Source organism: Giraffa tippelskirchi, chromosome 11, assembly GCF_054371585.1.
Source record: "Giraffa tippelskirchi isolate mGirTip1 chromosome 11, T2T-mGirTip1v1.2.pri, whole genome shotgun sequence".
Taxonomy (NCBI): domain Eukaryota; kingdom Metazoa; phylum Chordata; class Mammalia; order Artiodactyla; family Giraffidae; genus Giraffa; species Giraffa tippelskirchi.
In genome coordinates, this window is record NC_137285.1 from 148,398,697 (window position 1) to 148,426,693 (window position 27,997).

At 55.3% G+C, this 27,997-nt stretch overlaps 2 protein-coding genes and 1 pseudogene across 16 annotated transcripts; 2 read left to right on the plus strand and 1 right to left on the minus strand.

Moving 5' to 3' along the window:
- Positions 1 to 4,197: 4,197 nt before the first annotated feature.
- TIMM10 (translocase of inner mitochondrial membrane 10) lies at positions 4,198 to 6,889 on the minus strand. Of its 3 annotated transcripts, none has more exons than XM_081538989.1 (3): positions 6,850 to 6,889; positions 6,235 to 6,351; positions 4,198 to 4,618 (listed from the first exon to the last, which is right to left on the minus strand). In XM_081538989.1, the coding sequence occupies exons 2-3, from the start codon at positions 6,303 to 6,305 to the stop codon at positions 4,417 to 4,419; spliced, it is 273 nt and encodes a 90-aa protein (XP_081395115.1). In that variant the 5' UTR covers positions 6,306 to 6,351; positions 6,850 to 6,889; the 3' UTR covers positions 4,198 to 4,416. The 3 variants fall into 3 exon arrangements, with proteins under 3 accessions (XP_081395115.1, XP_081395114.1, XP_081395112.1); XM_081538988.1 differs by having other exon boundaries at positions 6,472 to 6,858; XM_081538986.1 differs by having other exon boundaries at positions 6,235 to 6,858.
- Positions 6,890 to 7,077: 188 nt separating this feature from the next.
- Positions 7,078 to 11,454, plus strand: LOC145525569 (large ribosomal subunit protein uL4 pseudogene; annotated as a pseudogene). The gene is made up of 2 exons (XR_014068295.1): positions 7,078 to 7,360; positions 10,034 to 11,454. The product of XR_014068295.1 is annotated as a large ribosomal subunit protein uL4 pseudogene (transcript).
- Positions 11,455 to 12,875: 1,421 nt separating this feature from the next.
- On the plus strand, positions 12,876 to 27,226 carry SMTNL1 (smoothelin like 1). 12 transcript variants are annotated; one of them, XM_081538974.1, is made up of 9 exons: positions 12,876 to 12,923; positions 14,231 to 14,319; positions 18,674 to 19,368; positions 19,574 to 19,706; positions 20,065 to 20,116; positions 21,642 to 21,803; positions 21,963 to 22,077; positions 22,198 to 22,349; positions 26,975 to 27,226. In XM_081538974.1, the coding sequence occupies exons 3-9, from the start codon at positions 18,676 to 18,678 to the stop codon at positions 27,117 to 27,119; spliced, it is 1,452 nt and encodes a 483-aa protein (XP_081395100.1). In that variant the 5' UTR covers positions 12,876 to 12,923; positions 14,231 to 14,319; positions 18,674 to 18,675; the 3' UTR covers positions 27,120 to 27,226. The 12 variants fall into 12 exon arrangements, with proteins under 12 accessions (XP_081395100.1, XP_081395102.1, XP_081395105.1 ...); XM_081538976.1 differs by having other exon boundaries at positions 21,645 to 21,803; XM_081538979.1 differs by having other exon boundaries at positions 18,674 to 19,353.
- The last annotated feature ends 771 nt before the right edge of the window (positions 27,227 to 27,997 follow it).

The window sequence follows — 27,997 nt, forward strand, 5'->3', positions numbered from 1 at the left end:
CTGCAAGCAAGAGGAGAAGGGGGGGACAGAGAGGAGGGCGGGGGGTGAGAGGAACGCTACGAGGACGGCCACTACGATCTTCTGGGCCTGAACCTTGGACAGTTTTCACTATCTTTGCTGTGTTCTGTTCGTTAGATGCAAGCCTCTACTAGGAGGAGTGAACACTGCTGTCTTTAAAGTGGGTAACCAACAAGGACCTACCGTATAGCATGGAACTCCGCTCAGTGTCATGTGGCAGCCTGGATGGGAGGGGGACTTAGGGGAGAACGGATACATGTATATATATGGCTAGGTCCCTTCGCTGTTCACCTGAACTATCACAACATTGTTAAACAGCTATGTTTTGTTTAGTTGCTAAGTCACCTCCAGTTCTTTGGCAACCCCATGGATTACAGCCAGCCAGGCTCCTCTGTCTGCGGGACTTCCCGGGCAAGAAGACTGGAGTGGGTTGCCGTGTCCTTCTCCAGGGGATCTTCCCAATCCAGGTATCAAACTCACATCTCCTGCATCAGCAGGCAGATTCTTGACCCCCGAGCCACCAGGGAAGCCCATTAATCAGTTATACTCCAATGCAAAATAAAAAGTTTTAAAAAGGAAAAAAAAGTCCAACAAACAAAAGCCTCTCTCGAGGCTGGGTGCACAATGGAAGAACATACTGGTGATGAGCAGGAGTGGGCAGAGCGGGTGGGTGGTTAGGAGCCACCTTGGAGACCGCCCGCTCCCGGACAGCGAGGACATTTTTCTCACTCAGCGACCGGCTCGGCTGAAAACCCAGGAGCGCACGGTGCAGCCCAAAGGCCTCCAGGCCAGGCAGCTGATGAGGAGGGAAGAAAGAGGCAATGGGAGGGTCGGGGGACGGCGGAGCCTCGGCCCGTCCTCCAGCAGAGCCCCGCCAAGCAGGAATGGAGGCCAACTTTGCAAAAGAAGCCGAAGTCCTGGTTTCTCAGGAGACACTCCTTGATTTGTAAAACCGACAGTCTAGCGAACGCACGAGAGGATTTAGTTTTTGACTCTTCTCTTCGGCAGAGAAGGCGGGCCTCACCTATTCCACCACCCTTCACGGGTCTGTTTGTCTCTCCACGCCTCCCTTCCCGCCCCCCATACTGTTCACTGAAGGCAGCGTGCATGCCAGCTCATTCATCGTGCCCGACTCTTTGCAACTCCGTGGACTGCAGCCCGCCAGGCTCCTCTGTCCATGGGACATACTGGGGAGGGCTGCATTCCCTCCTCCAGGGGATCTTCTCAACCCAGGGATTGAACCCGCATCTCTTACTGGAATTCCTTACCTCTAGCGTCACCTGGGAAGCCCTCAATGAAGGCAGGGACCTAGCTAATTCACTTTGTACACTTTCTATAGCTCTCCATACGTGGCAAGGCAACAGGAGATATTCTTGAATGAAATATGACTTTGCTGACATGTACTGCATTAAGGAAGACTCCCCGAGTCCACCCTCACCTCCACCCGAGAGGAGTGGGTAAGTGGGCTCTGGGGTCTGAATTAGCTGCAGTCCTGCCACTTGCTTGTTCTATGACCCTTAGCAAGTTACTTACTTTTTGGAGCCTCAGCTTCTTCATCTATGAGAACCATCATGCCTGCCTCAGAGCTGTTATCAGGTCTTAATGAAATGATACACTCACTAGCACAATGTGGCAACAATGGGTACTGTTTTTTTTAATTTCTTGTTCTTTTTGGCCGCGCTGGGTCTTGTCGCCCCGTGCAGGCTTTCTCCGGCTGCGGCAAGCAGGGGCTTCTCATCTCGGTGGCTCCTTTCGTTGTGGAGCACAGGCTCTAGGGGCCCCATGGCATGTGGGATCTTCCTGGACCAGGGATTGAACTAGCAGCGTCCTTTGCGTGGCAAGATGGGACTCTAAACCCCTGGGCCCCCAGGGAAGGCCTCCACAGGTACTTGTAGTCAAATCCACACACACAGACACATACACACACGCGACACACCCATTTCCTCACTGGATCCCTGGCAGGTCTCCCCAGAATCCATGTCATCCATCTACCACGATCCCCCTGGCTGGCAGCTAGAGGGAGCCTTTAAGATGCAGATCTGTCATTTTCACCGCCAGGGTTCACCTCCTTCCACCGTTAGCTGACGCCCTTCGGGGAACACGCGGCCTTTTAACACAGCCCTCCGGAGCCGCGCGCCCGCCCGGGCAGGTCTCTCCTGCACCTCCCGGCCCACCCCACCCCACCGTGAGCTCTTCTGCAGTGGTCTGTCTGCAGCTGAAACCTCTCCTCTCCACCCCGACTGCCCCTGCTTCTAATACACGTTTCAGCGACGCACCCTGGAAACCCCTGACATTTCCTGCTAAACCTGAGGGCAGGCACAGCCTCCGTTTTCCTCACCACTGTCCCCTTCCCGGCACAACCCCCGCTGAGGGCCGAGGACCGCCCGGACCGGCCCCGGCGGGCGGGCGGCGCCACCTGCTGGCCCACGCCGGCCCTGCAGCACGGGGACGCGGGCTCTCAGCTCACCCTGACGGCCACGAACAAACATTTTTAGCTTTCCTGGGGGTGGATCTCATGTCTCCTTACATCCAAGTTAGCAATTAAAAAAAAAAAAAGGTAACATTATGAGCATTTAACACGGAAAGGGAGGCACTTTCCCAAGTGCTTTAGTTATTATTAACACATTTAATCTTCCCAACGACTGGATGAATTGGTTTTATCACTTGTAGGGTAACTGAGCTGGTGCTGGCGGTAAAGAATCTGCCTGCTAGTGCAGGAGATGGAAGAGATGAAGGGTCAATCCCTGGGTCGGACGATCCCTTGCGAAAGGGCACAGCAACCCACTCCAGTATTCTTGCCTGGAGAAGCCCATGGACACAGGAGCCTGGTGGGCTACAGTCCACAGGGTCGCCACGAGTCCGGCACACACACAGCTGAGGCACAGAGGGGTCAAATGCCTCCCCAGGAGCACGCAGACTGAAACTCTCACCCCAGGTGGTCTGACTTGCACCTACAGTTTTTTCCCGGATGCACTGTGCAATCTGTGGGACACTCATTACCTGACCAGGAAATGAACCTGGGCCCGTGGCAGTGAACGTGGGGAGACCCGACCATTGGGCGGCCAGGGAACTCCCTGAACCTGTCCTCTTAAGCCTGAAATGTGCTGCCTCTACTTGTCCTGGGAGCCCAGGGGCCCGGTGAGGTTACATGCCAGCTGCCGCCCTCTGCTGACGCCTCTGCTCCTCCGGCGGCACTGGGGTCACCGAAGCTCCCGCAGCGAGCCGCCCTTCCCCAGCTGCAGCTCTCCAAGGGCAGCCTCAGCACAGGAAGGCGTCCTCTCCTCTGCGAGGCAGCACGTGCAGCTGTCTGTTCTGGCCTCCAGGCTACCGCTCCTCTCCTGTGACCCAGAAAGCACCATCTCTCAGAGCCCCGTTTCCTAAGAGGGCCTCTAGCCTGCTGGGTGGATCAGGAGTGCGGTCCCCAGCACGGACTCAAGTGAACCCTGAACAGCTAATGGCGGTTGTCACTCAGGCCCTCGCCTGGATCACACACACCATGCGTGACGCTGGGTCCCTTCACACGTTCCGCTATGGCCGTTTAGAACCAAGACGTTGTAGCTACTTAAGTTCCATCGACTTTCCACCCACTCCTCTAAATCATTCCGTTTCCATCATTTGGGAAAATGCCAGCCTGCATTTCAGTTGTTAAACATAAAAAGCTGGGCTGCCCTGGTGGTACAGTGGTGAAGAATCCACCTGCCAACGCAGGAGGCGCGGGTTTGATCCCTGGTCCAGGAAGATTGCCCTTTCCATGGAGCAACTGGGACCGTGAGCTACAACTACTGAAGCCAGCGTGCCTAGAGCCTGTGTTCCGCAAAGAGAACCCCGCACCCAGCAACGAAGACCCAGCGCAGCCAAAACAAACGATGCGTCTGCTTAAGAAAACATAAGCATCTTGGGAACTTTCTCTGGCCCAGTCATTATTTTAAGTGGTTTATTCGCGTTAACTCACTTAACCTTCACCCCAGCCCTATGACCGTCCCCCCACTTTACAGATGAGGAAGCCAAGCACGGTAGAACGACAGTCAGGGTCATACAGCGAGTGGCTGACGGGGACTGTCCACTTAAGCCACAGGACCGGTCTCTGCTTTTAAACACATCCGACTCCCTCTGCTGGTAGAGGCTGTGTCTGCCGCCTTCAGTCCCAAGTGCCAGGCACATTGCTTTGCACACTGCGGGTGTCAACAAATTTGCTTTAATATATATATATACACATATACACTCACACACACAGTCACGGGCCAGTGTGACAAACATCCTTCTGCGCCCGGGAAACGGCTCCTGGAGACTCTCCGGAAGGAGCCCAGGCCTTGCAGTCTTCACAGACACCCGACAGGGGGCACTTTTGTTAGACAGGTGGGAAGGGAGGGGCGCCCTTGGGGTGTCCTCTCGGGCGCCTCACAAAGGCCCAGAACCCTGCTGCACTCTCTTCATCAACTCCTCGTCCTGCATAGACAACTCCGTCAGCTTCTTGCCCATCCGCTCGTGGATGTCCAGGTACTTGGAGACACAGCGGTCCAGGCACACGGCCTCGCCCTTGGACAGCTCTGCCTCCTTGTAGTGCGGAGGCACGCACTTCCGGTGGCAGGCACTGGTCATTCTAGAAGGAAGGGCAAGGCCAGGTCAGCAGCCTGCTGTGGCAAACCAGGGACTCGCAGCCACTCCTGCCCGGCTACCCCGATGCCACCCGCCAAGAAGGCAGTGTAGATCTCCAATCTGCACCTCCACCGTCTTGGAAGGTCCTTGTCTGAATCCATGTTTACCCCATGCTTTTGACTCATCAGACAGGAACCATTAGTTGAGTACTGGCTACGTTCCAGACATCATGCGAAGTGCATGCCATGGATTCTGCCATGCAGTCCTTAGGATAACTCTATGCGATAGGCACGATCGTTATCCCCTTTTTACATATAAGGGAGTGAAGGAACAGAGAGCCTCAGGATCACATAAAGCTGGGCTATGAACCCAGGGAGCTTACTGTGGGCTTCCCAGGTGGCACTAGTGGTAAAGAATCTGCCTGCCAATGCAGGAGACATAAGAGATGCAGGTTCGATCCCTGGGTGGGGAACATCACCTGGACAAGGCCATGGCAACCCACTCCAGTATTCTTGCCTGGAGAATCCCACAGACAGAGGAGTCTGGCGGGCTACAGTCCATGGGGTCGCAGAGTTGGACACGACTGAAGCAACTTACATGCACATATGAAGCCTGACTTCACAGCTTACTTTAAAAAATTATTCTCACATATAGCCTCTGAGACAAACCCAGCTAATCAAAGGAGGATACCAGAGGGTTTTAGCCAATAAAAATAGCAAATAATTGTTGACTGCCTACTTGTGTTGGGCTTGATAAGTTTGTCTTATATTTTAACATTTAATATTTATAATGTCTCTATGAGGAAGGTACTATTATGAACTCCATTTTATAGCTGGAGAAACCACCAGTCTACAAGTCCAAGTAACTTGCCCAAGGCCACAGTAGTGGTGGTTGGTGTGGCTGTGATTTGTTCCCAAATCTGCCCGATGGTCATGGGCACTTGTTAGGAGTCAGACTGAAGTCCTGGTCCTGACACTGGTACTGACGAGCTGTGGGCCCTGAGAAAGCTACTGAACCTCTAGAAGCCTCAACGTCCTCACCTTAAAAATGGGACAAGAGAACTCAGTGGAGATTGTAAAAACATAATGCCTATAAAGTGCTCACCATGTTTCTAAGATGGAGGAAGCACTTCCAAAATGCTGACTGCTAAACGGTTCTGCACAATCTGTCAAAAGGCAACTGCTCTACTGTCCCCAGAACCCAACCAGAGCCTGGTTTCTCTTCCTGCTCGGCTCCTCCATCATCAATTCCATCCCAATCCCAACGTCCAAGTCCTTCTAGTGAGTCCACACCGCGCCTGCATTAGCCCTTAACCATGGGGGTGGGAGGAGAAGGCAATGGCAACCCACTCCAGTCTTCTTGCCTGGGAAATCCCATGGACAGAGGAGCCTGGCCGGCTACAGTCCAAGGGGTGGAAAAGAGCCAGACACGACTGAGCCACTGGGCATGCATGCGTAGCGGGGGTGGGGTGGGGTGGGGATGGGCGCTGGGAAGGTAAGTATGGACCTCAGTTTATCCTAGATTGCGACGAAGATTTTTCGGAAGTCGCCCACCTCTGCCCTTGGAAAAGATGACTTGGGAGCATTCTCTAAGACAAGTAAGCGGCAGGACCGGCCTTACCTATTGTACATGTCGGCCATCATCTCTACCTCCAGCTCTGCAGCCAGCTGCTGGGCCCTGAGTGGGTCCATCTCAGCCCTGCGCCCTGGAAGAGATCTCCTGCGGGCCTCCTAGCTCCTGGGGGCGGGGGAGGAGACATAACAGTCAGCACCCAGACCTCCCAGCCGCTTTCCCGTCGCAGGGGCTGCAGAACGTGGAGGAATCGCAAGGGGCATCCGACCAGGAGGAGCCGCTGACCTCGGCGAGCTCAAACACCCCGCGTCGGACGTGGGAACCCAGGCCCCGAGGGGGAACGCGGTCCCGCCCAAGGTCGCAGAGCCGGCGACGGCGGGCCTGCAGAGCGGGTCCCGGAGCCCCGACGCCCAGCCTCTCGAGGTGGCGTCTCTCCGGGAGAAGAGGGGGCGTCCGGGAGGGAGCCCCGAACGGCTGGCACGAACGCGCGGGGCCCTGCGGATCCGATGCGACGCGGCCCTGCGGGGCCGGGCCCGGGACCACGGCTCTGGAGCGGCGGCGCCGTCGTCGGAGTCGCCGGGCGCTCGGAGCCTCCCCCGCGGCCCCGGCCGCCGCCACTGCGCCCCGGGGTCCCCCAGCGTCTGGCACACGCCACATACTCACCGCGCGCGCGGCCGGGACAGGGCGGAAGCACGTGGGGCGCGGCCGGCGGGAAGTCCCGCCTCTCTTCCGCTCAGGCCGCACTTCCGGAGTGAAGACCCCGCCGCGGGCGGTGCCGGGAAATCCGCCACCATAGAGAGGGAGCGGCCGGCTCCGGCCGGAGGCGAGGGAGTCCTCCAGGTGCTAGAGAGGACGGCAGGGTACCATAGAGGCTGCGGCGGGGCGTAGAGCGCCCGCAGCCCGGGTAGAGTTCAGGTCCCTAGCGGGGATGGCGGAGCGGTTTGAGTTTATCGGGTCAGTCAGAGCGGAAAGGGGTAGCGAGCTCGGCGAACCTCACCCTCCGCTCCGAGGGGCTGGGATTCAAGCGCAGGTCTGGCGCAGAGAAAAGGACGTCCTCAAACTGCAGCTCTCAGATGCACGTCACCCGACCTGGGCCGCCTAAAATCACCCCAGTGCCCAGGGCCCACTTCGCACCAGTTAAATCAGAATCCCTGGGGCCAGGACCTGGGCATCGGTAGGTCGTGGGAGTGTGTGATTTCCTCGTTTCTGTCTTGTCACAACGAGAATTTGAGGCGACGAACGTTAAAACCCTCGGACAGACTGTGTCACAGCTCTGTGTTACAGCTCAGTTTTATTTAGAAAATAAACGAATATACATCCTCGAGGGGTGAGGGCATGCCGACCCAAAGGATGCGAAGAGGAGAGCGAGAGAGAGCCCCGGCCCTTCAGCTCCTCTTTTTATGTTTTTTCCTCACCCCGGGCCTGCCCTGTGTAAACTAGGCTAGCCGAGAGGGCTGTTTGTTCTACCTGAGGTCCTCACTTCGGTCCTTGGACTTCCCTTTGTTTTATTTTCACGGGCTTTTCCGTTCCTTGTCTTTTAGCCACCGCTATTCTGGACTCCTTTTTCCTATTCTAACTACCTAACAGGTCCATTGTAAAATTCCCCAGCGATTCCCCTGTGCAGCCAGATTTGAGAACCAGAGCTCAAGAGGTCTTTCAGGTGAATACAGCTGTGCAGAGGTCCCTGAACCGTCTCTGGAGTTGCGGAGACATGCGAGGCTCCTTGCAGAAAGAGGCGTCAAGTACACAGTCGGCTTAATTCAACTTCTGTTAGACGCCCCGGGCCATCTCTTCATAAAGATGATTTGGCAGCCGTTGCGGCTGCCACCAGAGCCAACTTAGCGTGTTTGGGTGAAGAAGGGCATTTGTGAGTGTGTCTTAGTCGTTCAGTCGTGGCCAGCTCTTGGCGACCCCATGGACTGTAGCCCACCAGGCTCCTCTGTCCATGGGGATTCTCCGGGCAAGAATACTAGAGTGCGTTGTCATGCCCTCCTGTAGGGGATCTTCCCAACCTAGGATCAAACCCAGGTCTCCCACACTGCAGGCAGATTCTTTACTGTCTGATCCACCAGGGAAACACAAGAATAGTGAAGTGGGCAGCCTATCCGCTCTCCAAGGGATCTTCCCAATCCCGGGGTCGAATCTGGGTCTTCTGCATTGCAGGCAGACTCCTTATTTTCTGAGCCACCAGGGAATAAGACAATGTGTTTCTTCTCTGCACACCTGTCTCCTGCTCCCCGCCCTCCTCCCCGCACCCCAAGAAAAAATCCACCTCAATCCTGGATTTTTCAAGGGATGACCCAGTAAACGAAATTTTAAAATGCAAGTTAATGATGCAAGGGTACACTGCCCATAGGAGAAGGTGAGCCAGACACTTCACATGGCTGGTCACAGTGTAGTTCCCTGAGAAAGTCACAATTTTAAACATTGGGTCTCATTACAGCACTGCTCTAAGGACACAAACCCTGTGTCAAACCCTGTGCCCTGATACTTTAAAATTGAGGTATAGGACTTCCCTGGAGGCACAATGGATAAGAATCTGCCTGCCACTGCAGATGGCATGGGTTCAATTCCTGGTCTGGGAAGATTCCACATGCCTTGGAGCAGCTAAGCCCTGAGCCACGACTACAGAGCCCGAACACCTACAGCAGGTGCTCTGCAACAAGAGAAGCCACTGCAATGAGAAGCCCACACTCGGCGCCTAGAGAAAGCCGGCATACAGCAACAAAGACCCAGGGCAACCAGAAATAAATAAAATTTTTAAATTGAGGTATAAAATTCAGACAGTAAAGTAGTAAATTGCAGAATCTTAAGCTTAATTTCTACATAGATATTTGTTTTTATAACCATTACCCAGATCAAGATACAAAACACTTCAGCACCCTAAGAAGTTATCTCATGTCCCTTCCCAGTCAGTATCCCCTCTCCTGCAGTGAACCTCTGTTCTGACCTCTATCAGCATCAATTAGCTCTGCCTACTCTTGAACTTCATATAAGCAAAATTATACATTGTTTTCTGGTTTTGCCTCACCTCTTGAACTCAATGTCGGCTCTGTAAGATTTCAGCCATACTATTGTGTGTATCTCTTATGCATTTTTCTTTATTGTGTCTAGTGTTTTATTGTATAAATCAGCCGTACTGCATTTATCTACGTTCCTGTTGATGAACTTGTGGGTTTCCAGTTTTGGCTATTATGATAATACTGCAATGTATCTTATTGTACATATGTTATCCTGGTTTTTACTTTGGAAAACATTATAAACATTATGGACTATTAAGAAATTACATGGAAAAGGAGATGGGTTCTTACAAGAAGAATCTGCTTCCTAGATGGGATTTTTTTAATTAGATTTTATGAATGATTATGTAACTGTATGATTCCATTTAAATCACATTCTGAAAATGACAAAGTTATAGCAATGAGAGAAAAGATTAATGAGATTGCCTAGGGTTAGAGTTGGTGGGGAGAGGTAAGGAAGTGTGCCTAAGGGAATAACACAGGGCAGATCTTTGTGTGGCTGAAATGGTTCCATGTCCTGATTGTGGGTGGAGGTTTTATACAAATCTAAGTTGTCATAATACCATACAAGCCATATATCCAGGCCAATTTCCTTGTTTTGATGTTGCATATAGTTATGTAAGATTTAGCTTTCAGTGGCTAAATCTTAAGTAAGATTTAACCTTCAGTACCCTGTCTGTACCACTTACGTAACGTCCTATAAACCTATAATTATTTCAAAATGAAGTTTCAAAAATCATTACAAAACAAACAGAAAAAATAACGTATTTAAAACACCTAATCCATGACAGTTGCTCAATAACAATGAATTGTTGTTTTCTTTTTAGATTTTTATTTATTAGGGCAAAGTTTAAAAGTACAGAAAACTTTTCCTGTGGGAGCCGCCGGGTTGAGAGGAGCGTGGCCTTCTCTCCCCACCATGGCATGTGCTCATCCACTGATACCAGTGTACTCCGAAAAGGGGGGGTCATCTGGCAAAAATGTCACTTTGCCTGCTGTGTTCAAGGCTCCCATTCGACCAGAGAGTGTTAACTTTGTTCACACCAACTTGAGCAAAAACAACAGACAGCCCTCTGCTGTCAGTGGATTAGCAGGTCATCAAACCAGTGCCGAGTCTTGGGGTACCGGCAGAGCTGTGGCTCGAATTCCCAGGGTTCGAGGTGGCGGGACTTCCCGTTCTGCCCAGGGTGGTTTTGGAAATATATGTCATGGGGGCCGCCTGTTTGCACCAACCAGGACCTGGCAACATTGGCACCGCAGAGCGAATACAATGCAGCAGCGATATGCCATCTGCTCTGCACTGGCTGCCTCGGCCTCACCAGCGCTGGTCATGCCTAAAGGTCATCGTGTAGAGGAAGTTCCTGAACTGCCTTTGGTGGTTGAAGATAAAGTTGAAGGCTACAAGAAGACCAAGGAGGCTGTTTTGGTTCTGAAGAAACAGAAGGCCTGGAATGATATCAAAAAGGTCTACGCCTCTCAGCGAATGAGAGCTGGCAAAGGCAAAATGAGAAACCGTGGCCGTATCCAGCGCAGGGGACCCTGCCTCATCTGTAACGAGGACAATGGTGTCATCAAGGCCTTCAGAAACATCCCTGGAGTTACCCTGCTTCATGTAAGTAAGCTGAACATTTTGAAATGTGCTCCTGGTGGTCACGTGGGCCGTTTCTGCATTTGGACTGAAAGCGCTCTCTGAAAGTCAGGTGAGCTGTATGGCACTGGGTGTCGGGCAGCCTCCCTCAAGAGTAACTACAACCTCCCCATGGGCAAAGTCCTCAAGACAGACCTCAGCAGACTCGAAAAGCCCAGAAACCCAAAGAGCACTCCCAGCACCACGCAAGAAGATTCAGCGCAGAGTCCTGAAGAAGAATCCACTGAAAGACCCGAGACTCATGTTGATGCTTAACCCACACGCAAAGACCACGCACTAGAACGCCGTTCTTCGACAGGCCGCTAACAACAAAACCCACCTGTATAAGGCGGCGGCAGCACTAGAAGCCAAATCAGATGAGAAGGGGGTTCAGGGCAAGAAGCCTGCGGTGGGAAAAAAGGCTGCAGGGACCAAGAAACCAGCAGCTGAAAAGAAGCCTGCAGAAAAGAAACCCACCCCAGAGGAAAAGAAGGCTGCTGCATAAAGTTACATGTATTTATTCCATAAATGCCAACTCATTCTGGACAGCTGATTTTGAATAAAGACCTGAACAGAGAGGCAAGGAGAAACATGAAAAATAAAAGTCCAGAAAAGTGGTGAGCACAGTGTACTGAACTTTCAGATACTAATCACCCATCAGTTGGCAGTTGTCAGCATTTAGCCGTATTTTCTCCATCTAACTGCATCTCTAACAGATGAAGTCTGTTTTCCACAACGCAATTTTCATGCCCTTAAAGTTATAGATGTCTTCACACTAAGTACGGCTGGCAGTTCAACCACTGGTACCCAAATCAGGCTTTCAGATCATGCCAGGCAGAAGCCCCCAAGTTTTCATGCCATATTTAAGCTAACTAATTAAAGTATTTGCTTATTTAATATCTATTTAGTGAACACCTCATCTGACCTAGGCAATTTGCTAGGCCCCGGGCATATAGCCGTGAACATGAAAGGTAAAACCCCTGCCTCAGAGTGGAGCTCAGAGTCTAGAGAGAAACTCCGGTGACAAAGAAATGGATAAGGTAATTTTGGATTTCAATAAGTAGTATATAAGAAGAAAATAAAATATGCGGAGTTGATGGAGAGGAACTCAATGTCATGGGAGGCCTCTAGGAGGAAATGACATTTGAGAGCAGAAGGCAGTCTTGCAAAGAGCAGAAGCGGAATGGTGGTAGTCCTGAGCACAGAAAGGAATCAATTTATTGAAGGAATTGGAAGGAGGCCAGGGTGGCTGAAGTGGGGATGGTGAAGGGGTAGTGGTTGGGGGAGTCCCCAGCTTTGTAAGTCACAGCCCCCCTCACACATACTCCGAAAGCAGTACCCTTCTTAGATCACAGGACACCTAGGGAAGATAAAGATGTTCTGTTTTTCGGAGCAAAAATCTCAATTCAGCACAGAAATTTGCTCCGCGCCTACTGTGTCCCAGTCACTTCGGCTCAGAATACAGCTCGGATTCTATCATCTGGACTCTTAAGCCATCAGGTTGGGCCATCTCCCTTTGCTCTGCCCCTCCCTGACCCCATCCATCGGGGGCCCCCCGAGACAGGTCCTCACGGCAGCTGTCCACTCACCCCCTCCCTCGCCCAACCTCCTGCAGCTGCTTTAGTCCGAGGAAGGGTAAAGGGACTGTTTAAAGGAGCGTGGAGGGCAGGGAGGTGCAGGACCTGGGCTCTGGATGGGCAGGGGAGGCCGGGCAGCTGGTGACCCTGCTCCACAGGGGCCTGCAGATGCCTTGGGGGCCTCCCCCAGGCCAGGCAAGGACGAGGGGAAGGAAACGGGCACAGGACGGATGCGGGCCTGGGCAGGCGGGAGGGCCCGGCAGTGATTGAAAGGTGCCACCTGTCAGAGCTCCACGGAAACCCGAGCCTCCCCATCCAGAGGGGAGTGTTGTACCAACAGGATAGTAAACAATGCTGGTCTGTGGCCCCAGGCCCTTGCAGTGGGGAGGGGGGGGTGGAAGGTGGGGGGGAAAGTGGGGGCTAGAAGCCCAGGAGCTTAAAGATAGCCCGGGAGAGACACCGCTCAGCTCGAGGAAGGAGACGGCTCCAGGACCCCAGACAGAGGCCCCGCAGGTAGGCGAAGCCCTGCGCCCCTTTCCAAGTGGCCCCTACATCTGCCAACCCCTCTGCCCACCTCCAAGGGCAGGAGCCTCTGAGCAGCACCCCCCGGTTGGAGAAATCCTTTCTGAATCTCGCCATCACTATGTCAACTCTTCTGAGCCGGAGGTCGGAGACTCAGCCCTGGGGTGCTTAGCAGAGTCGCCCGCCGGGGGCCACCCACCAGGACCTGATGGGTAGAGAGGGTCTTGGAGACTTCCGAGTCCAGTTGGGGTGGGAGGCGGTGTCTCTAAGCAGCTGAGGGGGCATCTCCAAGGGATGTCGCTGGCTGGAGGACCACAGGAAGACAGACCGAGCGGCAGAGGTTGTGGAGGTGTTAGCAGAACCTCCCAGCACTGTCTCCACCGTATGGGGCTTAGAACTCGGGCTCCTGGCTACTCTGCCTTCCCGTCTGCCAAGACAAACAGGAAGAGACGGGAGCTGCCACAGTGGACACAAACCTGGGGCGGAATGAAGGCTTCCCGGGCAGGGAAGGGGGATGAAGGCTACCGTGCTCTTGGAAGCGAGAGCCGACCTCCTCAGCCACGTCCGACTACCCTCCTGGGGTCCCCCTCACCCCGGCCAGGCGTCTTCCATGGAACCCTGGCTGAGGAGCTGGTCAGCGTCTCCAGCAGCAGCTCTGGACTGGTCGTCAAGAGACCTGGGTTTGACCATTTAATTGTCCTAAGCACCACTGTTGGAGAAGACAGTGGCAACCCACTCCAGTATTCTTGCCTGGAAACTCCCATGGACGGAGGAGCCTGGTAGGCTGCAGTCCATGGGGTCGCTAAGAGTCGGATACGACTGAGCGACTTCACTTTCCCTTTTCACTTCTTTGCATTGGAGAAGGACTTGGCAACCCACTCCAGTGTTCTTGCCTGGAGGATCCCAGGGACGGGGGAGCCTGGTGGGCTGCCATCCATGGGGTCGCACAGAGTCGGACACGACTGAAGCGACTTAGCAGCAGCAGCAGCAGCAAGCACCACAGTAGTCAAGGGACTTCCACTCCCCGAGCCTCAAATTCCTACATCTGTAAAACGGAGCCAATAACACCTATTCCGAGGGGTTAGAGTGAGGAACCAGGAAGGTATAGGAGGATGCGCGCAGTGCAAGCTGTAGAATTGTTAGTGCTGGGGTGTGTGTGTGTGTGTGTGTGTGTGTGTGTTAGTCACTTAGTTGTGTCCGATGCTTTGTGACCCCATGGATTGTAGCCCGCCAGGTTCCGCTGTCCATAGTATTCTCCAGGCAAGAGTACTGGAGTGAGTTGCCGTTTCCTTCTCCAGGGGATCTTCCTGACCCAGGAATCAAACCCAGGTCTCCTGCACTGCAGAAGATTCTTTACCATCTGAGCTATAGGGGAGTCAATGCTGAGGTGGGTGGTGTTATCCTAGTGTCTTAATATTCTGAGTTTCTTCACTTCTTGGCTATTTCTGACAGGCCTGGAGGGTGGAGACCTGAGGTGAGGAACATACAGGATGGCTGAGTGTGTGTGTGTGGCTGAGTGTGTGTGTGTGTGTGTGTGTGGAGACCTGAGGTGAGGAACATACAGGATGGCTGAGTGTGTGTGTGTGTGTGTGTGTGTACACCTGCCCTTCCCCTCCACCATGCTGTGTGTGAGGCGTGTGGATGAAGGGTAAGACAGCTGCAGGGCTCAGCTATGTCTTAGACTATCACTGCCACACTTTGAGGCATAAAAAGGGCTCATCATCTTACCGGTGTTCAGTTCTCTTTGCTTTGTCTTACCAACTAAATGCCCTCCTGGCTGAGTCAGGACCTTAATCTGGCCCAGGGCAGGGCAGAAGCCAACCTACACCGTACAAGCTGATGTATGATGAGTCCTCCTTCCGTGCCAGGAACACCCCCAAATACGTTCTATGCATTGGCTTTCTTAACCCTCCACCATCCCTATGAGGTGAGACCTATTTTTATCTCCAGAAATGAAAACCCAGGCAGGGTAAGAAGCTTGCTCAAGGTCGCAGTGGGAGCTAGGAATCCCCTCGTAGGAAGCTGAAGAATCAGTGATTTTCACCAGTGTGCCATACCACTTTCCAAACAAGAGCACAGGCAGGGATGTGGTGTGTGGATCATCCAGACCAGCATTCGCTAAAGTTTCTTCTGCTAAAGGTGGCATTGCTCAAGAGGGCAGCAGATGTGCCTCAGGGTTGCTGTTCAGTCACTCAGTCCTGTCTGACGCTCTGCAACCCCATGGACAGCAGTACGCCAGGCCTCCCTGTCCATCACCATCTCCCGGAGTTTACTCAAAATCATGTCCATTGAGTCGGTGATGCCATCCAACAATCTCATCTTCTGTCGTCCCCTTCTCCTCCTGACTTCAATCTTTCCCAGCATCAGGGTCTTTTCAAATGAGTCAGCTCTTCACATCAGGTGGCCACAGTATTGAAGTTTCAGCTTAAGCATCAGTCCTTCCAATGAACACCCAGGACTGATCTCCTTTAGGATGGACTGGTTGGATCTCCTTGCAGTCCAAGGGACTCTCAAGAGTCTTCTCCAGCACCACAGTTCAAATGCATCAATGCTTCGGTGCTCAGCTTTCTTTGTGGTTCAACTCTCACATCCGTACCAGGGAAGCCTGTGGAAACCAGGGCCTCCTAAGACATTAATAGGGCTTCCCAGGTGGTGCCAGTTGGAAAGAACCCGCCTGCCAATGCGGGAGCAGAACGAGACTCGGGGTACAGACTACCTCAGGGTAGATAAAGCAAAATGAAAAGAAAGCAAGAAAAAGAAAATCCAAGGCCAAATATATTTGGAGAAAAATGAGTTAAAGGAAGCTAAGGCAATGGCATCCCACTCCAGTACTCTTGCCTGGAAAATCCCACGGATGGAGGAGCCTGGTAGGCTACAGTCCATGGGGTCACTAAGAGTCGGATACGACTGAGCGACTTCACTTTCACTTTTCCCTTTCATGCACTGGAGAAGGAAATGGCAACCCACTCCAGTGTTCTTGCCTGGAGAATCCCAGGGACGGCGGAGCCTGGTGGGCTGCCGTCTATGGGGTCGCACAGAGTCGGACACGACTGAAGCGACTTAGCAGCAGCAGCAGCAGCAGCAAACAAAGTGAAGATTTCTTTACCATGGGGTATCTGGACTCTACTTAAGTGCTAATGAAGCTGTAAGACTCTAAAATGGTTAAGAGTAGGCTGTTTCTGGAACAATCTTAGCCAGTGAACACCCTCGTGTCCCCAATGCAACCCTCATTAATGTCTTGTTCACTCACTCGGTCGTGTCCGACTCTTTGTGGCCCCATGGACTGTAGCCCACCAGGCTCCTCTGCCCATGGCATTTTCCAGGCAAGAATACTGGAGTGGGGTGCCAGTTCCTCCTCCAGGGAATCTTCCAGGCCCAGGGATCGAACCCGAGTCTCTTTCGCCTCCCGCGTTGGCAGGCGGGTTCTTTACCACTGGCAACACCTGGGAAACCCTATTAATGTCTTAGGAGGCCCTAGGTTTCCACAGGCTTCCCTGGTGGCTCAGCTGGTGAAGAATCTGCCCGCAATGCAGGAGACCTGGGTTGGGAAGATCCCCTGTAGGAGGGCATGGCAACCCACTCCAGTATCCTTGCCTGGAGAATCCCCATGGATGGAGGAGCCTGGTGGATTACAGTCCATGGGGTCGCAGAGTCAGACATGACTGAGCTACTAACACGCACAGTTTTCCACGGAACACAGTTTGCCAACTTGACCTCGACCAGTGCTGTCTGGGCTGGAAGTGAAAACTCTTCAGAGAGGCGAGGAGACTCGCCCCAGTCCCAGGTTCGGGGCTGACACAGGGCTAGTGTTCCATCTCCCAGGTTCATTTTTTTCCCTCCAGCTTTCATTCATTGTCAGAGCTGTGAACCATGGGCTGTAGCGGGAGCGGTAGAATTGAAGAGCAGTGTGAGCATCTTTGAAAATCCCAGCCCGCTTCCTGGGCAATGGTGGGAGACTGAATCCAGGGACCCCAGGACCCGAATGGCTGGCAGGAACATGGCCCTGGCCCTCGTATGCACGTCTTCCTGCCTCCGTCCCAACTGCCCAGGTGCCAGGGGTACTGTACCCAGAATGACGGCCCTGCAGAGGGCAGGAGGTATTTTTAGCCAGTGACAGCAGTGTGTGCTTCTTTTACTGCCTGAGTCATGCCCTGAACATTATTTGGGGATTATTTTCTCTGTAAACAGACCCCCCAAGAAGGGCAGAAGGAGCTGGCTCTGTCCCCCCACCCAGCTATTTTCGTAGATCGGACAGCACAGCCATACTTCAGTGTCTGTGGGGAATCGGTCCCAGCCTCCCTGGGGGGTACTAAAATCTGCAGATGCTCTTGTCTCTTATATGAAATGGTGTAGCATTTGCTGTTAACCTACCCAGGCCTTCCTCATACTGTAAGTCAGCGTTAGATCGCTTGTAATACCCAGTACAATGAAAATGTTATGTAAACAATTGTTAATAACAATGTAAATGCTACGTAAATAGTAGGAGCGGCTGCAGATTCAAGTTTTGCCTTTTGGAATTTTCTGGATTTTTTTTTTTTCAAATATTTTCCATCCGAGGTTGGTTGAATCCACCAAACCCAAGGATATGGAAGGCTGACTGTACTTACAGTACTTGAAGAGGAAACCTCACATTAAAGTGTCACGAGCTCCCTTTTCTCCCACCCCCGGCAGCTGGAGGATCAGACTTCCCTGCAGAGGTTAATTAGGGAGAGCACGTATCTGTTCTTCACCGAAGGGAACTCTGCCATGCCCAGGGCCAGCTCTTTGGAGACCCACACACGGGCTGGCAGAGACCCAGATGCCATGCAGGCCCAGGGCTGCCCAAATCTCAGGCATCCTTACACCATCTCCACGGTTTATCTATCTTGTATTCTGCTTTCCTGAACGTCTTCCTTCAAATTAGCTGATTTTAACTTCAGTAAATGCATTTATAAAAGAAACTTTACATCACTATTGGAAATGGAAACTCCACGTCACCGGCCAGAAATAGAACGTAACTGTAAAAATAAATCCAACTGGAATCAAAGCAGTCTTATTTGATTCTATCTAAAGACGCCTGTCTGCTTTGGGCTCTGAGCCTGTGAGCCCTGCGGACAGCTATCTCCGTCAAAAGGGAAGAGGAGCAACTGTCCCAGGATGCGAGTGTCAAACTGTAACCATCTCGCTGACGTATTCATAAAGAGGCCGAATCATTGAAAAAGCATTACGTGACTCGGTGTTCTTTTTTTTTTCAAGTGTTTTTGTTCATTTATTTGTCTTTAGCTGTGCCCAGGCTTTCTCTAGTGGCGGTGAGTGGGGGGACTCTTCCCTGCGATACCCGGGGCTTCTCTTGTGATGGCTCTTGGGCTCCAGAGTGTGGGCTCAGTAGTCGTGGTCCAGGGGCTTAACTGCCCCTCAGCACATGGCATCTTCTCGTACCAGGCACAAAACCCGCGTCCCCTGCATTGGCAGGCAGATTCTTAACCGCTGGACCACCAAGCAAGTCCTGACGCAGTGTTCTCTGAAACCCAAGTCACAACTGCAGAGGACCGCTCGGTGGATCTAAGTCAACATAGCTGTGGCCCAACAGCCCATGTGGGGGACGTGGTGCTCTCCCCTTCATTTAACCAGGCGTTAAGTGGGTGCTTTTGTCTCATGCCCAAGCAATGGGGGCCCCCGGACTGAACTGAAGGCGTCCAGACTCCAGGGCCTTCACCTGGAGAAAGGGGGCATGACCCGGCATGTCTGTCTTCTCTTTCCAGAGATGGAGCAGAAGGCGGGGAAGTCCTCTGAGGACGGGGCCACTGTCTCCCCAGACGCGGAGGCCCCAGAGACCGTGGGAGGTGGCGGCTCTGCAGACGAGGAGGCCGCAGGCCCCGCTGACAGTGCCGCCAAAGCAGGGCCTCCAGACGCAGCGGGAACGCCGGAGGGGGCCCCGGCCGAGGACGGTGTTCCCGCAGAATGCCAGGCCGCGTCAGATGGGCTGGGTGAGGTCAAGGCGGAATCCCAAGGGGAGGCTGAGCTTCAACAGGAAGACAGGGGGCAGGGAGAGACCACCGCGGCCTCTCAGAAGACCGACAGGAAAGACCAGACCGACTCTGAGCCTGCGGGGGTGAAGGGAGAAGAGGAGACCGCGTCGGCCTCTGAGAAGCCGAGGGCTGATGAGAAAGAGGCCAAGCCTGGGTCTAGGGAGAGAGTCGACGCGAGCCAAGAGGCCAAGGCTGAGCTGAAGCAGGCTTCCGGGGCGCAGGAGGCCGAGGCTGGAGGCAGGGAGGCCGAAGGGCAGGGGGAGGCCGCCGTGGCCTCTCAGGAGGAGGGCAGCAAGACGGAGGAGCCCCAGGCTGGAGCCCAGGAGAAAGCCGGCGCTCCAGCGGCCCAGCTGGACTCTCAGAAGAAGGCTGCCGTGGCGGATGAGGTGACGCCTGAGCCACAGGAGGAGGAGGTGAAGGAGGGGGTGGTGAGTGAGGAAGCGAAGAGGAGGGAGGGGGCCCCACGGCGGTCCAGAGTCCCCCCCACAAGCAAGCCCCTGTACTGCTTTATTTCTCCGGGAAAGTCCAAGAGCCTGGGTTGGGGGCGGGGGTGTGGGCTGCCTTCCAGATCTTTCTGAAGCCCTCGCAGAGCCTTGGGCAGGTACGAGCCCACCCAGCACGCGTTCCTTCCAGGAGCCGGGCGGTCCTGATGATGAGCAGGACCAGGGTGCTGTGGCAGAGGCCGAGGACGGGGCAGGGGGGCCTCCCAGCTCCCCGGAGGACTGGCCCGAGAGCCCCACGGAGGAGGGTGGCAGCGCCAGCCCAGGTGAGGGGCCCCCGGCGGGCCCACCTTGCTGCAGGGCCCACCTGGGGGCGTGCGTGGGGGCCCCCGGGAGCCCACCTGCTGCAGGGGCTGCCCCGGGGGGCGTGGGGGGCGGGGGGCCAGGAGCCCACCTGCTGCAGGGCCCACCTGGGGGCGTGCGTGTGGGCCCCCGGGAGCCCACCTGCTGCAGGGCCCACCTGGGGGCGTGCGTGGGGGCCCCCGGGAGCCCACCTGCTGCAGGGCCCACCTGGGGGCGTGCGTGGGGGCCCCCGGGAGCCCACCTGCTGCAGGGCCCGCCGGGGGCATGCAGGGGGCGTGCTGTGGTTGCCCCGCTTCCCTTCCTCCTGTTCCTCTCCCTCAGAGGGGCTGAGCCCAGACACTGCCGCTTCCGAAGAGCCCGCTCCTTCAGCCAGGTAATGTCAAACCCTGGAGCCCTAGCTCCACGCGCCCCCCCCCGCCACGACCTGCTCCCTTCAAAGCCTGCTGTCCCCTGAGACAGGGCCTCCAGTGTCTGGTCTCGAGATGTGCCAGGAATACTGCTGCCCCCTAGCTCAGGGCAGAGCCCGGGAAATGAGCAGAGCTGGAGTGGGGAGCAAAGGGCGGTGGAGCATCCCTGATTGGCCTCCCACCCGCTGCCGAAGAAGCCTCCTCTCCAGCACCCCCAGGACTCCTCATGGGAGCCCCCAGGCTTGTCTGTCTGCGCAGTCTCAGCGTCACCGGTAGCGCGTGAGCAGAAAGCCTGAGTTTGGACAGCGACGCTGCCAGTTGCGTTGGTTGCTAGGTTGGTCGTGGGACCCCATGGACTCTAGTCCACAAGGCTCCTCTGTTCATGGGATTTCCCAGGCAAAAATGCTGTAGAGGGTTTGCCATCTCCTCCTCCAGGGGATCTTCCCGGCCCAGGGACGGCACTCGAGTCTCCTGCCTTGGCAGACGGATTTTGCTTTTTACCGCTGAGCCACAGGGACTCCCTGGCTGTGTGACCACAGCTACATCACTTCCCCTCTCCTCCCCTGGGAAGTGGGCACAGTCAGGGTACCTGCCTCACAGGCTTCTTGTAAGGCTTAGATGACGTCTGTGTATAAAGCACTCAGCCTGACGCCGGGTGCCTGAAAGGTGCAGGATGACACGAGAGCCTTCCTCTTGCCAGGGCACAAATTTTGTCGTTAGAAAAGCCTTTCTTTATTTTGAGCTGAAAGGCACCTCCGTGTGACCTTCTTAGGGAAAGGTACCTGGTGAGCGTTCACATTCCCCTTCTTACAGAGGCCTTAGACCCACCTTGTCAGGGACCTATTCCCATTATACAGATGAGGAAGCTGAGGCTCAGAGAAGTGACATGACAGTCCCAAGTTGTTGTTCAGTCACTAAGTTGCACCTGACTCTGTGACCCCATGAACTGCAGCACGCCAGGCTTCCCTGTCCTTCACTATGTCCCGGAGTTTTCTCAAACTCATGTCTTTGAGTCGGTGATGCCCTCCAACCATCTCATCCTCTGTCGTCCCCTTCTCCTGCCTTCAATCTTTCCCAGCATCAGGGTCTTTTCCAATGAGTCAGTTCTTCACCTTGGTGGCCAAAGTATTGGAGTTTCAGCTTCAGCATCCCAGTGAATATTCAGGGTTGATTTCCTTTAGGACTGACTGGTTTGACACTCCCAAGATCACATGGCAAATAAAAGGCCTAGGCAGGATGCGAACTCAGGTCAGACCTCAGATGTGCCCTAGTTCTAACCCACGCATCCCACCAACCTCCGTTCTCCCCGAAGTCAGACGGAACTTCACTCTTCCTTCTCAGCGCCTCCCGGTGCTGGGCCCAGAGGCAGGTGTGTGAGGCGGGGACCCTAGCTCTGTTGCCTCCTGGGCCGGCAGGGACCACTGCTCAGCCAGCCTCCTCCCTGCAGGGGCGGGTCCCAGCCCCTCTCACGCTTCTCTGAACGTTTCCAAGCAGTGACTCTTCGCCCAGCGATGTGCCCCAGAGCCCCACGGAGCCCCCTCCGTCAGCGGAGAGGAAGAAAGAGAAGGCACCAGAGCGCAGGGTGTCCGCTCCTACCCGGCCCCGGGGACCCCGAGCTCAGAACCGCAAGGCCATCGTGGACAAGTTCGGGGGGTAGGATTCGGGCGAGGGGCTGGCGGGGCTGAACTGGTGTGAGGATGGGGCGGGGGAGCAGCCCGAACCCCAGAGGGACATCAGATAGTGCCGTCTGATGGGACCCCCCCACGGGAGGACGGCCGTCTGATGGACCCCCCACCCCGCCCCGGCGCACAGGGCGGCCGCGGGCCCCACAGCCCTGTTCCGGAACACCAAGGCGGCGGGCGCGGCGGTGGGCGGCGTTCGGAACATGCTGCTGGAGTGGTGCCGAGCCATGACCAGGAGCTACGAGGTGCGCGGGCGGCGCGGGGCGGGCGCGGAGGGCAGTGCCGGGGCGGCAGTGCCGGGGCGGGGGGTCCGGCGGGGCGGGGCGGGGCTCAGGCCCCTGACGCGGCTCCCGGCCTCCCTGCAGCACGTGGACATCCAGAACTTCTCCTCGAGCTGGGGCAGCGGCATGGCCTTCTGCGCGCTCATCCACAAGTTCTTCCCCGACGCCTTCGACTACGCGGCGCTGGACCCCGCGCAGCGCCGCCACAACTTCGCGCTGGCCTTCTCCACCGCAGAGTAAGCCGGGCGGGGGGCGCGGAGCGGCGGGGACCGGGGGCCGAGCCGTAGAGGGCCCGGGAGGGACAGTCAGGCCGAGCCCGTGGCCACATCTCTTTGAATGCGACAGATGCGGGGAACTGGCTGAGGATAAAGCAGTGGGTGAAACCGACCAAATCCTCGCTGCCCGTGACTCCTACTCTATTTTTTGGCCGTGCCCCTTGGCATGTGGGATCTTAGTTCCTCAACCAGGGATCAGACCTTCACTCTTGGTGTTGCAAGCACAGAGTCTAAATCACTGGCCCACCAGGGAACTCCCGTGACTCACATTCTAAAGAGAGATAGATGGCAAACACACATACATGCGGAATAAAATGTGAGAGGACAGGCAGAGAACATGCAGGCGGATGAGAGAGAGAGGAGGGGAAGACGGAGTTTGCAGAGATCAGGGGCCAGATTCTGACCCTGACTTTTGTTAGCTGTGTGATCTTGGGTAGTCTCCTTCGCCTCTCTGAGCCTCTATATTCTGACCTTTAAAGTGGGCATGACATTCAGCAGGGCTGTGATGAGAATAATTAAAGTCCTCATCACAGAGCCTAACCGAGGCAAACATTTCAAAAGACAAAAATCTTAGCTGCTGTTCCTATATCAAAATGAATGATATCACAATTGATACATATTTTTTAAATTGATTAATTTATTGTCGGCTGCACAGACTTTCTCTAGTTGCAATGAGCAGGGGCTCCTCTTCTTCGTGTGGTATGCGGGCCTCTCTTGTCCAGGCTCCAGGCTCTTGGGCTTCAGCAGTTGTGGCTGGCCCACACACTTAGTTGCCCGGAGGCACGTGGAATCTCCCCAGACCAGGGACTGACCCCATGGTCCCTGCAGTGGCAGGCGGATTCCCAACCACTGGACTACCAGGGAAGCCCTTGTGATGATACTTGTTATCTGCTGTGGAACCCGGAGGGAGATTTATTGCTGAGGTTCACACAGCTGGGTGCCAGGGCGGTGGAGGGATGGGGAAGTGGTGTACTAGACAGGCAGGAGGGACGTGAGGAGCAGCGGGGCTCAGGGAAGACCCTGAGAGGCCAAGACAAGGCTGCCAGGCGGTGGGGAGCGGAGGCACACTCCCCCCAAAGCACCAAAGGTGGACTCGGCCAAAGGCCTCCACCTCTACCCACCGCCCCAGGAGAGGCCGGCTGGTCCCTCAATGGCCTTGAGCCTCCCCGGGGGCTCATCCTGGCCCACCCTTCCTTTCCTGCCTGGGGGACGCTTCTGGGCCACCTGGTCTGTGCAGAGGGTGTCGTCTGCGAGCACAGCTCTGAGGCCCGGGAAGGGGAGGCTGAGTTCACTTCTGAAGCCCCGGAGGAGGGAACAGGTCACTAGGGATGTTGGCAGCGTCTTGATCCAGGAGGCCGAGCCCTCTGAGTGAGTTCAGGCCCGGCCACCAACCCGTGGGGAAGCCTGGAGCAGTCACCCTCCCCTTTCTGGGTCTGCATGTCCCCACCGGCAAAACCAGATAGCTGATACTGACCGGTGCTTTTCAGATGGGTCCCCCACCCCACTGGCAGTTTCCTCAAACAAAATAGTAAGTGAATGCCCAACACAGCAAACAGATATAAGGGCGGCCTTTTTAGGCTGGGAGGGGTTCCTGGAGCACCCAGGTCAGTGCCCAACCCCCCTTCCTAAGATGGTCCTGAAGCATGTCTCCCGGGCCCTGGGGCACCAAGGATGCCATCTGAAAACTCCCCGACTTGGTGCTCCAGAAGGGCTTCCCAGGTGGCTCAGTGATTTAAAAACCCGCCTGCCAATGCAGGAGACACCAAGAGACCCGGGTTCAATCCCTGGGTTGGGAAGATCTCCTGGAGGTGGTGGTTTAGTCTCTAAGTCATGTCTGACTCTTGAGACCCAAGGACCGCAGCCCGCCAAGCTCCTCTGTCCATGGGATCCTCCAGGCAAGAATACTGGAGTGGGTTGCCATTTCCTTCTCCAGGGGATCTTCCTGACCCAGGGATGGAACCCAGGTCTCCTGCACTGCCGGCAGATTCTTTACCGAAATGGCAACCCACTGCAGTATTCTTGCCTGGAGAATCCCATGGACAGAGGAGCCTGGCGGGCTACAGTCCGTGGGGTCGCAGAGTCGGACACGGCTCAGCACACGTGCATGCCTGTGGAGTTGGTGCTCTGGAAGGTTCCTTCCGGTTTCACATTATCCTGCCAAGGGCTGGGGCAGTGCCCTGGGGTGGGGGTGGGGGTGAAGGCGTCAGGAGCCCCGTGTCCTGCTCTGAGCTCGGAAGCACCTTTAAGGGCCATGCCAAGCCACGTGAACCAAGCGTGATCAGACGCCAGGAGTCCTGCTAAGTGTTCCCCTTGGATCGTCTGATCTGATGGTCACAACCATGCATGTGTGGCTGCAGCAGGGAGTTATGGGAGGCTGGTGCAGGAGGGTGTGGCCGACCCGGCCCTGGAAAGGGAAACTCCTGGCCGGGGCTGTGAGCTCTCGGTCACCATCAGAAGGGCGTGTGGCTCAGCCTTGACCAGGCATCCCTGGCCTCCTGAGCTGCCAGGCCTTGGCTCCGAGCCCTCAGAGACACAGGAAGGCAGAAGGAGAAATCAAGCTAGGCTACTGGGCAAAGGGGAGGCGGCAGGCAGCCTCGAAGAGGGAGAGATGAGCAGGGAGCTCGGGGGTGGAGGTGCCTCCCCCGCCCTCACTCTCGTGTGTGGCCGTGCGTGAGGCATGCGGGATCTTAGTTCTCTGACCACAGGAGACCGGGGGTCACACGTGCGCCCTCGCCCTGGAAGCTCCAAGCCCTGACCGCTGGACCACCCGGGAAGTCCCCCGCCCTAGCTCTCTGACCCTCGGCAGCTGACGGAACCTCTCCCGGGGCTGGGTGTGCAAAGTAAGGGGCCCGGCCACAGCTGGCTCCCTTCTAGAAGGCTCCTCTGATTCCCGTGGAACAGTCCCGCCCTGGCTCCCCAGGCCCAGTGGGAATGAAGCGTTCGCCTCTCCCAGGTGGAAACCGCACCCCGACCCACACCCAGGAGCCAACAGCATGGCGTTCGTTGTGGGGAGCTCCTCCTGTTCCTTGAAGCCCTTCGGTCCACGCTCCTCACCTGCCCGCAGTCTGGCTTGGCTCTCGGTCCAGCTGACTCAGCCCTGAGAGGATGCCCCCCGGGACCCTGGTGGCCCCTGCCGCCAACACCCCTGGTGGTTGGGCACCTGTGCCTTTCGGGACCCGGCTTCAGGGCTGGGGTGCCAGGCGTGTTCAGCAGGCCCATGGTGGAGTCCTAGCTGTGCCACTCACTTAGGGCAAACCACCAAGATGCTCTGAGTCGCCGGCTTCCCTTCTGCCGGTTGAACACAGAGGAGTGGAGGAAACCATTCAAGACCATTTAAGAGAAGGCATTTAGGAGTCCCCTGGTGGCCTAGGGGTTCGGATCCCAGGCTTTGACTGCCCTGGGCTGGGCTGGGTCAGTCCCTGGTCGGGGAGCTGAGATCCTGTAAGCTGCCGGTGCGGCCAAAAAAAAGGCCGGGAGAGGGAAACACTTGATAAGGCTCCTGGCACGTGGTGGCAAGGCCCTGGCAATGCTTTGATCAGATGGCTGGCCTCAGTGAAGCCAGGAGTAGCCCACGGTCCCAAGGAGCAGCTGGGAAGTTAGAGAAACAGGACTTGCTGCTAAGTTCCATGCAGTTGCTCAAACACTCCTGCCTCAGGACGTTTGCACCTATTTTCTCTGCCTGGAACCCTCTTCCTGCAAATATGTACCTGATTTACTCTCTTTAGGAGAACTTTCCTGAGCTTAAAAGTACTCTTTAAGAGAGCTTTTCCTATTAAAAATCCCTTCGGGGAATTCCCTGGGTGTCCAGTGGTTAGGACTCTGCGCTCTCACTGCCGAGGGCCCAGGTTCAATTCCTGGTGGGGGAACTAAAATCCCACAAGCTGCGAGGCACTGACAATAAATAAATAAATGCCATCACCAACATAATATTACAAAAGGAAATCCCCTTGAACACAGAAACATGTCCTGTCCTTCCCTGCCTTATTTTTCTTTATAGTATCTCTCATCGCCTGATGTACCATCAATTTCTATTTGACAACTGCCTGTTTTCTGCCACGAGAATGTTAATGAGAATAGGGGAGTCTTATTTTGTTGAGTGTTAAACTCCCCAGAAGAATACCTAGCACGTGGCGCCCCTCAGTACATACACAGAGACTGGATGAAGCTGGAGAAGTTAAGGCTGCAAGCCCACACTCCAGCTGGGATTAGGGTGCTTTTAACTCTTCCTGCGGGGCCTGTCCTTCCAGAGGATGGACACAGGCGCACATAGAAGGGTGGGTTAACACGGAACCCCAGACCAGAGGGTCTCGCTCCCACGTGAAGACATGTGGGGCAGTGAAAACACGGGCTTTGGAATCAAGCCGCGCTGAGTCTAAGTCTTGACTCTGCTGGACCTCAGTTGTCTCATCTGTACAGTGGGATGGTTGCGCCAGACAGACTCCCAGCGCTGCCGCACGCAGTCCTGCGGGCTTCATCCTTGGGGGGCTGCCCCACCCCGTCCCCTACCCCCAACCTCTTTCCCTGTCGGCTCTCTGCTCCCCACCTCTTCCCCCTCCCCTCCTCACCCCTCCCCCTCTGCCCCTCAGGAAACTGGCCGACTGCGCCCAGCTGCTGGAGGTGGATGATATGGTGCGGCTGGCGGTGCCCGACTCCAAGTGCGTCTACACCTACATCCAGGAGCTGTACCGCAGCCTCGTGCAGAAGGGGCTGGTGAAGACCAAGAAGAAATGAGGGGCTGGCCAGTGTTGGCCCCGAGGCTCCCTTCAGCTCCACGGAGGTGGTGGGGCTGGGCAGGCGGCCCCAGTCTTAATTGCATTAAAGGTTCTTTTGTAAAATCCCGTCTGGCTCCTCGGGGCTCCCTCCCTACCCCGCCCGGAACCTCTTTCGCTCTGGGATACTAAGCCCCGGCTGCCCGCTTTCCTTACATGACATGATTTTCTCAACAAGCATGACAGGCATCTGGGACAGGACAGAGCACTGGGTCTCATCGCCAAGAAGCTGTGTGTCCCTGGGCCAGTGGGTGAACCTCTCTGAGCTTCAGTTCGCCCTCTGAACGGGGATAATAGCAGCTCGAAATCTCGCAGGTGCTGTAAGGGTTAAATGGGATTATGTAGGCAGTACCACCAGCCCAGTGGTCATGATTTTGAGCAAACTCTGGGAGACATTGCAGAACAGAGGAGCCTGGCGTGCTGCAGTCCACGGGGTCAAAGAGAGTCAGACACAACTTAGCAATCTAGCCTCGCCTGGCACCTGCCACATAAATACGTTCCAAGCTGCAGCCCAAAGTAACGACATCTTCATGTTTCCAGCCACAGGGGGCACTTTCCCACAGCTGTTTCCCTCTTTCCACACTTCTCCTAGATTAGGGAATCCCAGCACAGGGACCGGTGTAGAAGACTCTCTAGAACTCTCACTCAAACGAGGCTCGTGGGACCTGGAGGTGGTTTCTTTGACTCAAAGATACTCCACGTTCTATCTCTGAAAAGCCAGTGGTTTTGGGGATTTCCCTGGAAGTCTAGTAGTTAAGACTCCACAGGGGGCACGCATTCGATTCCGAGTCAGGGAACTAGGATCCTGCATGCTGTGTGGTGTGGCCAGAAAAATGAAAA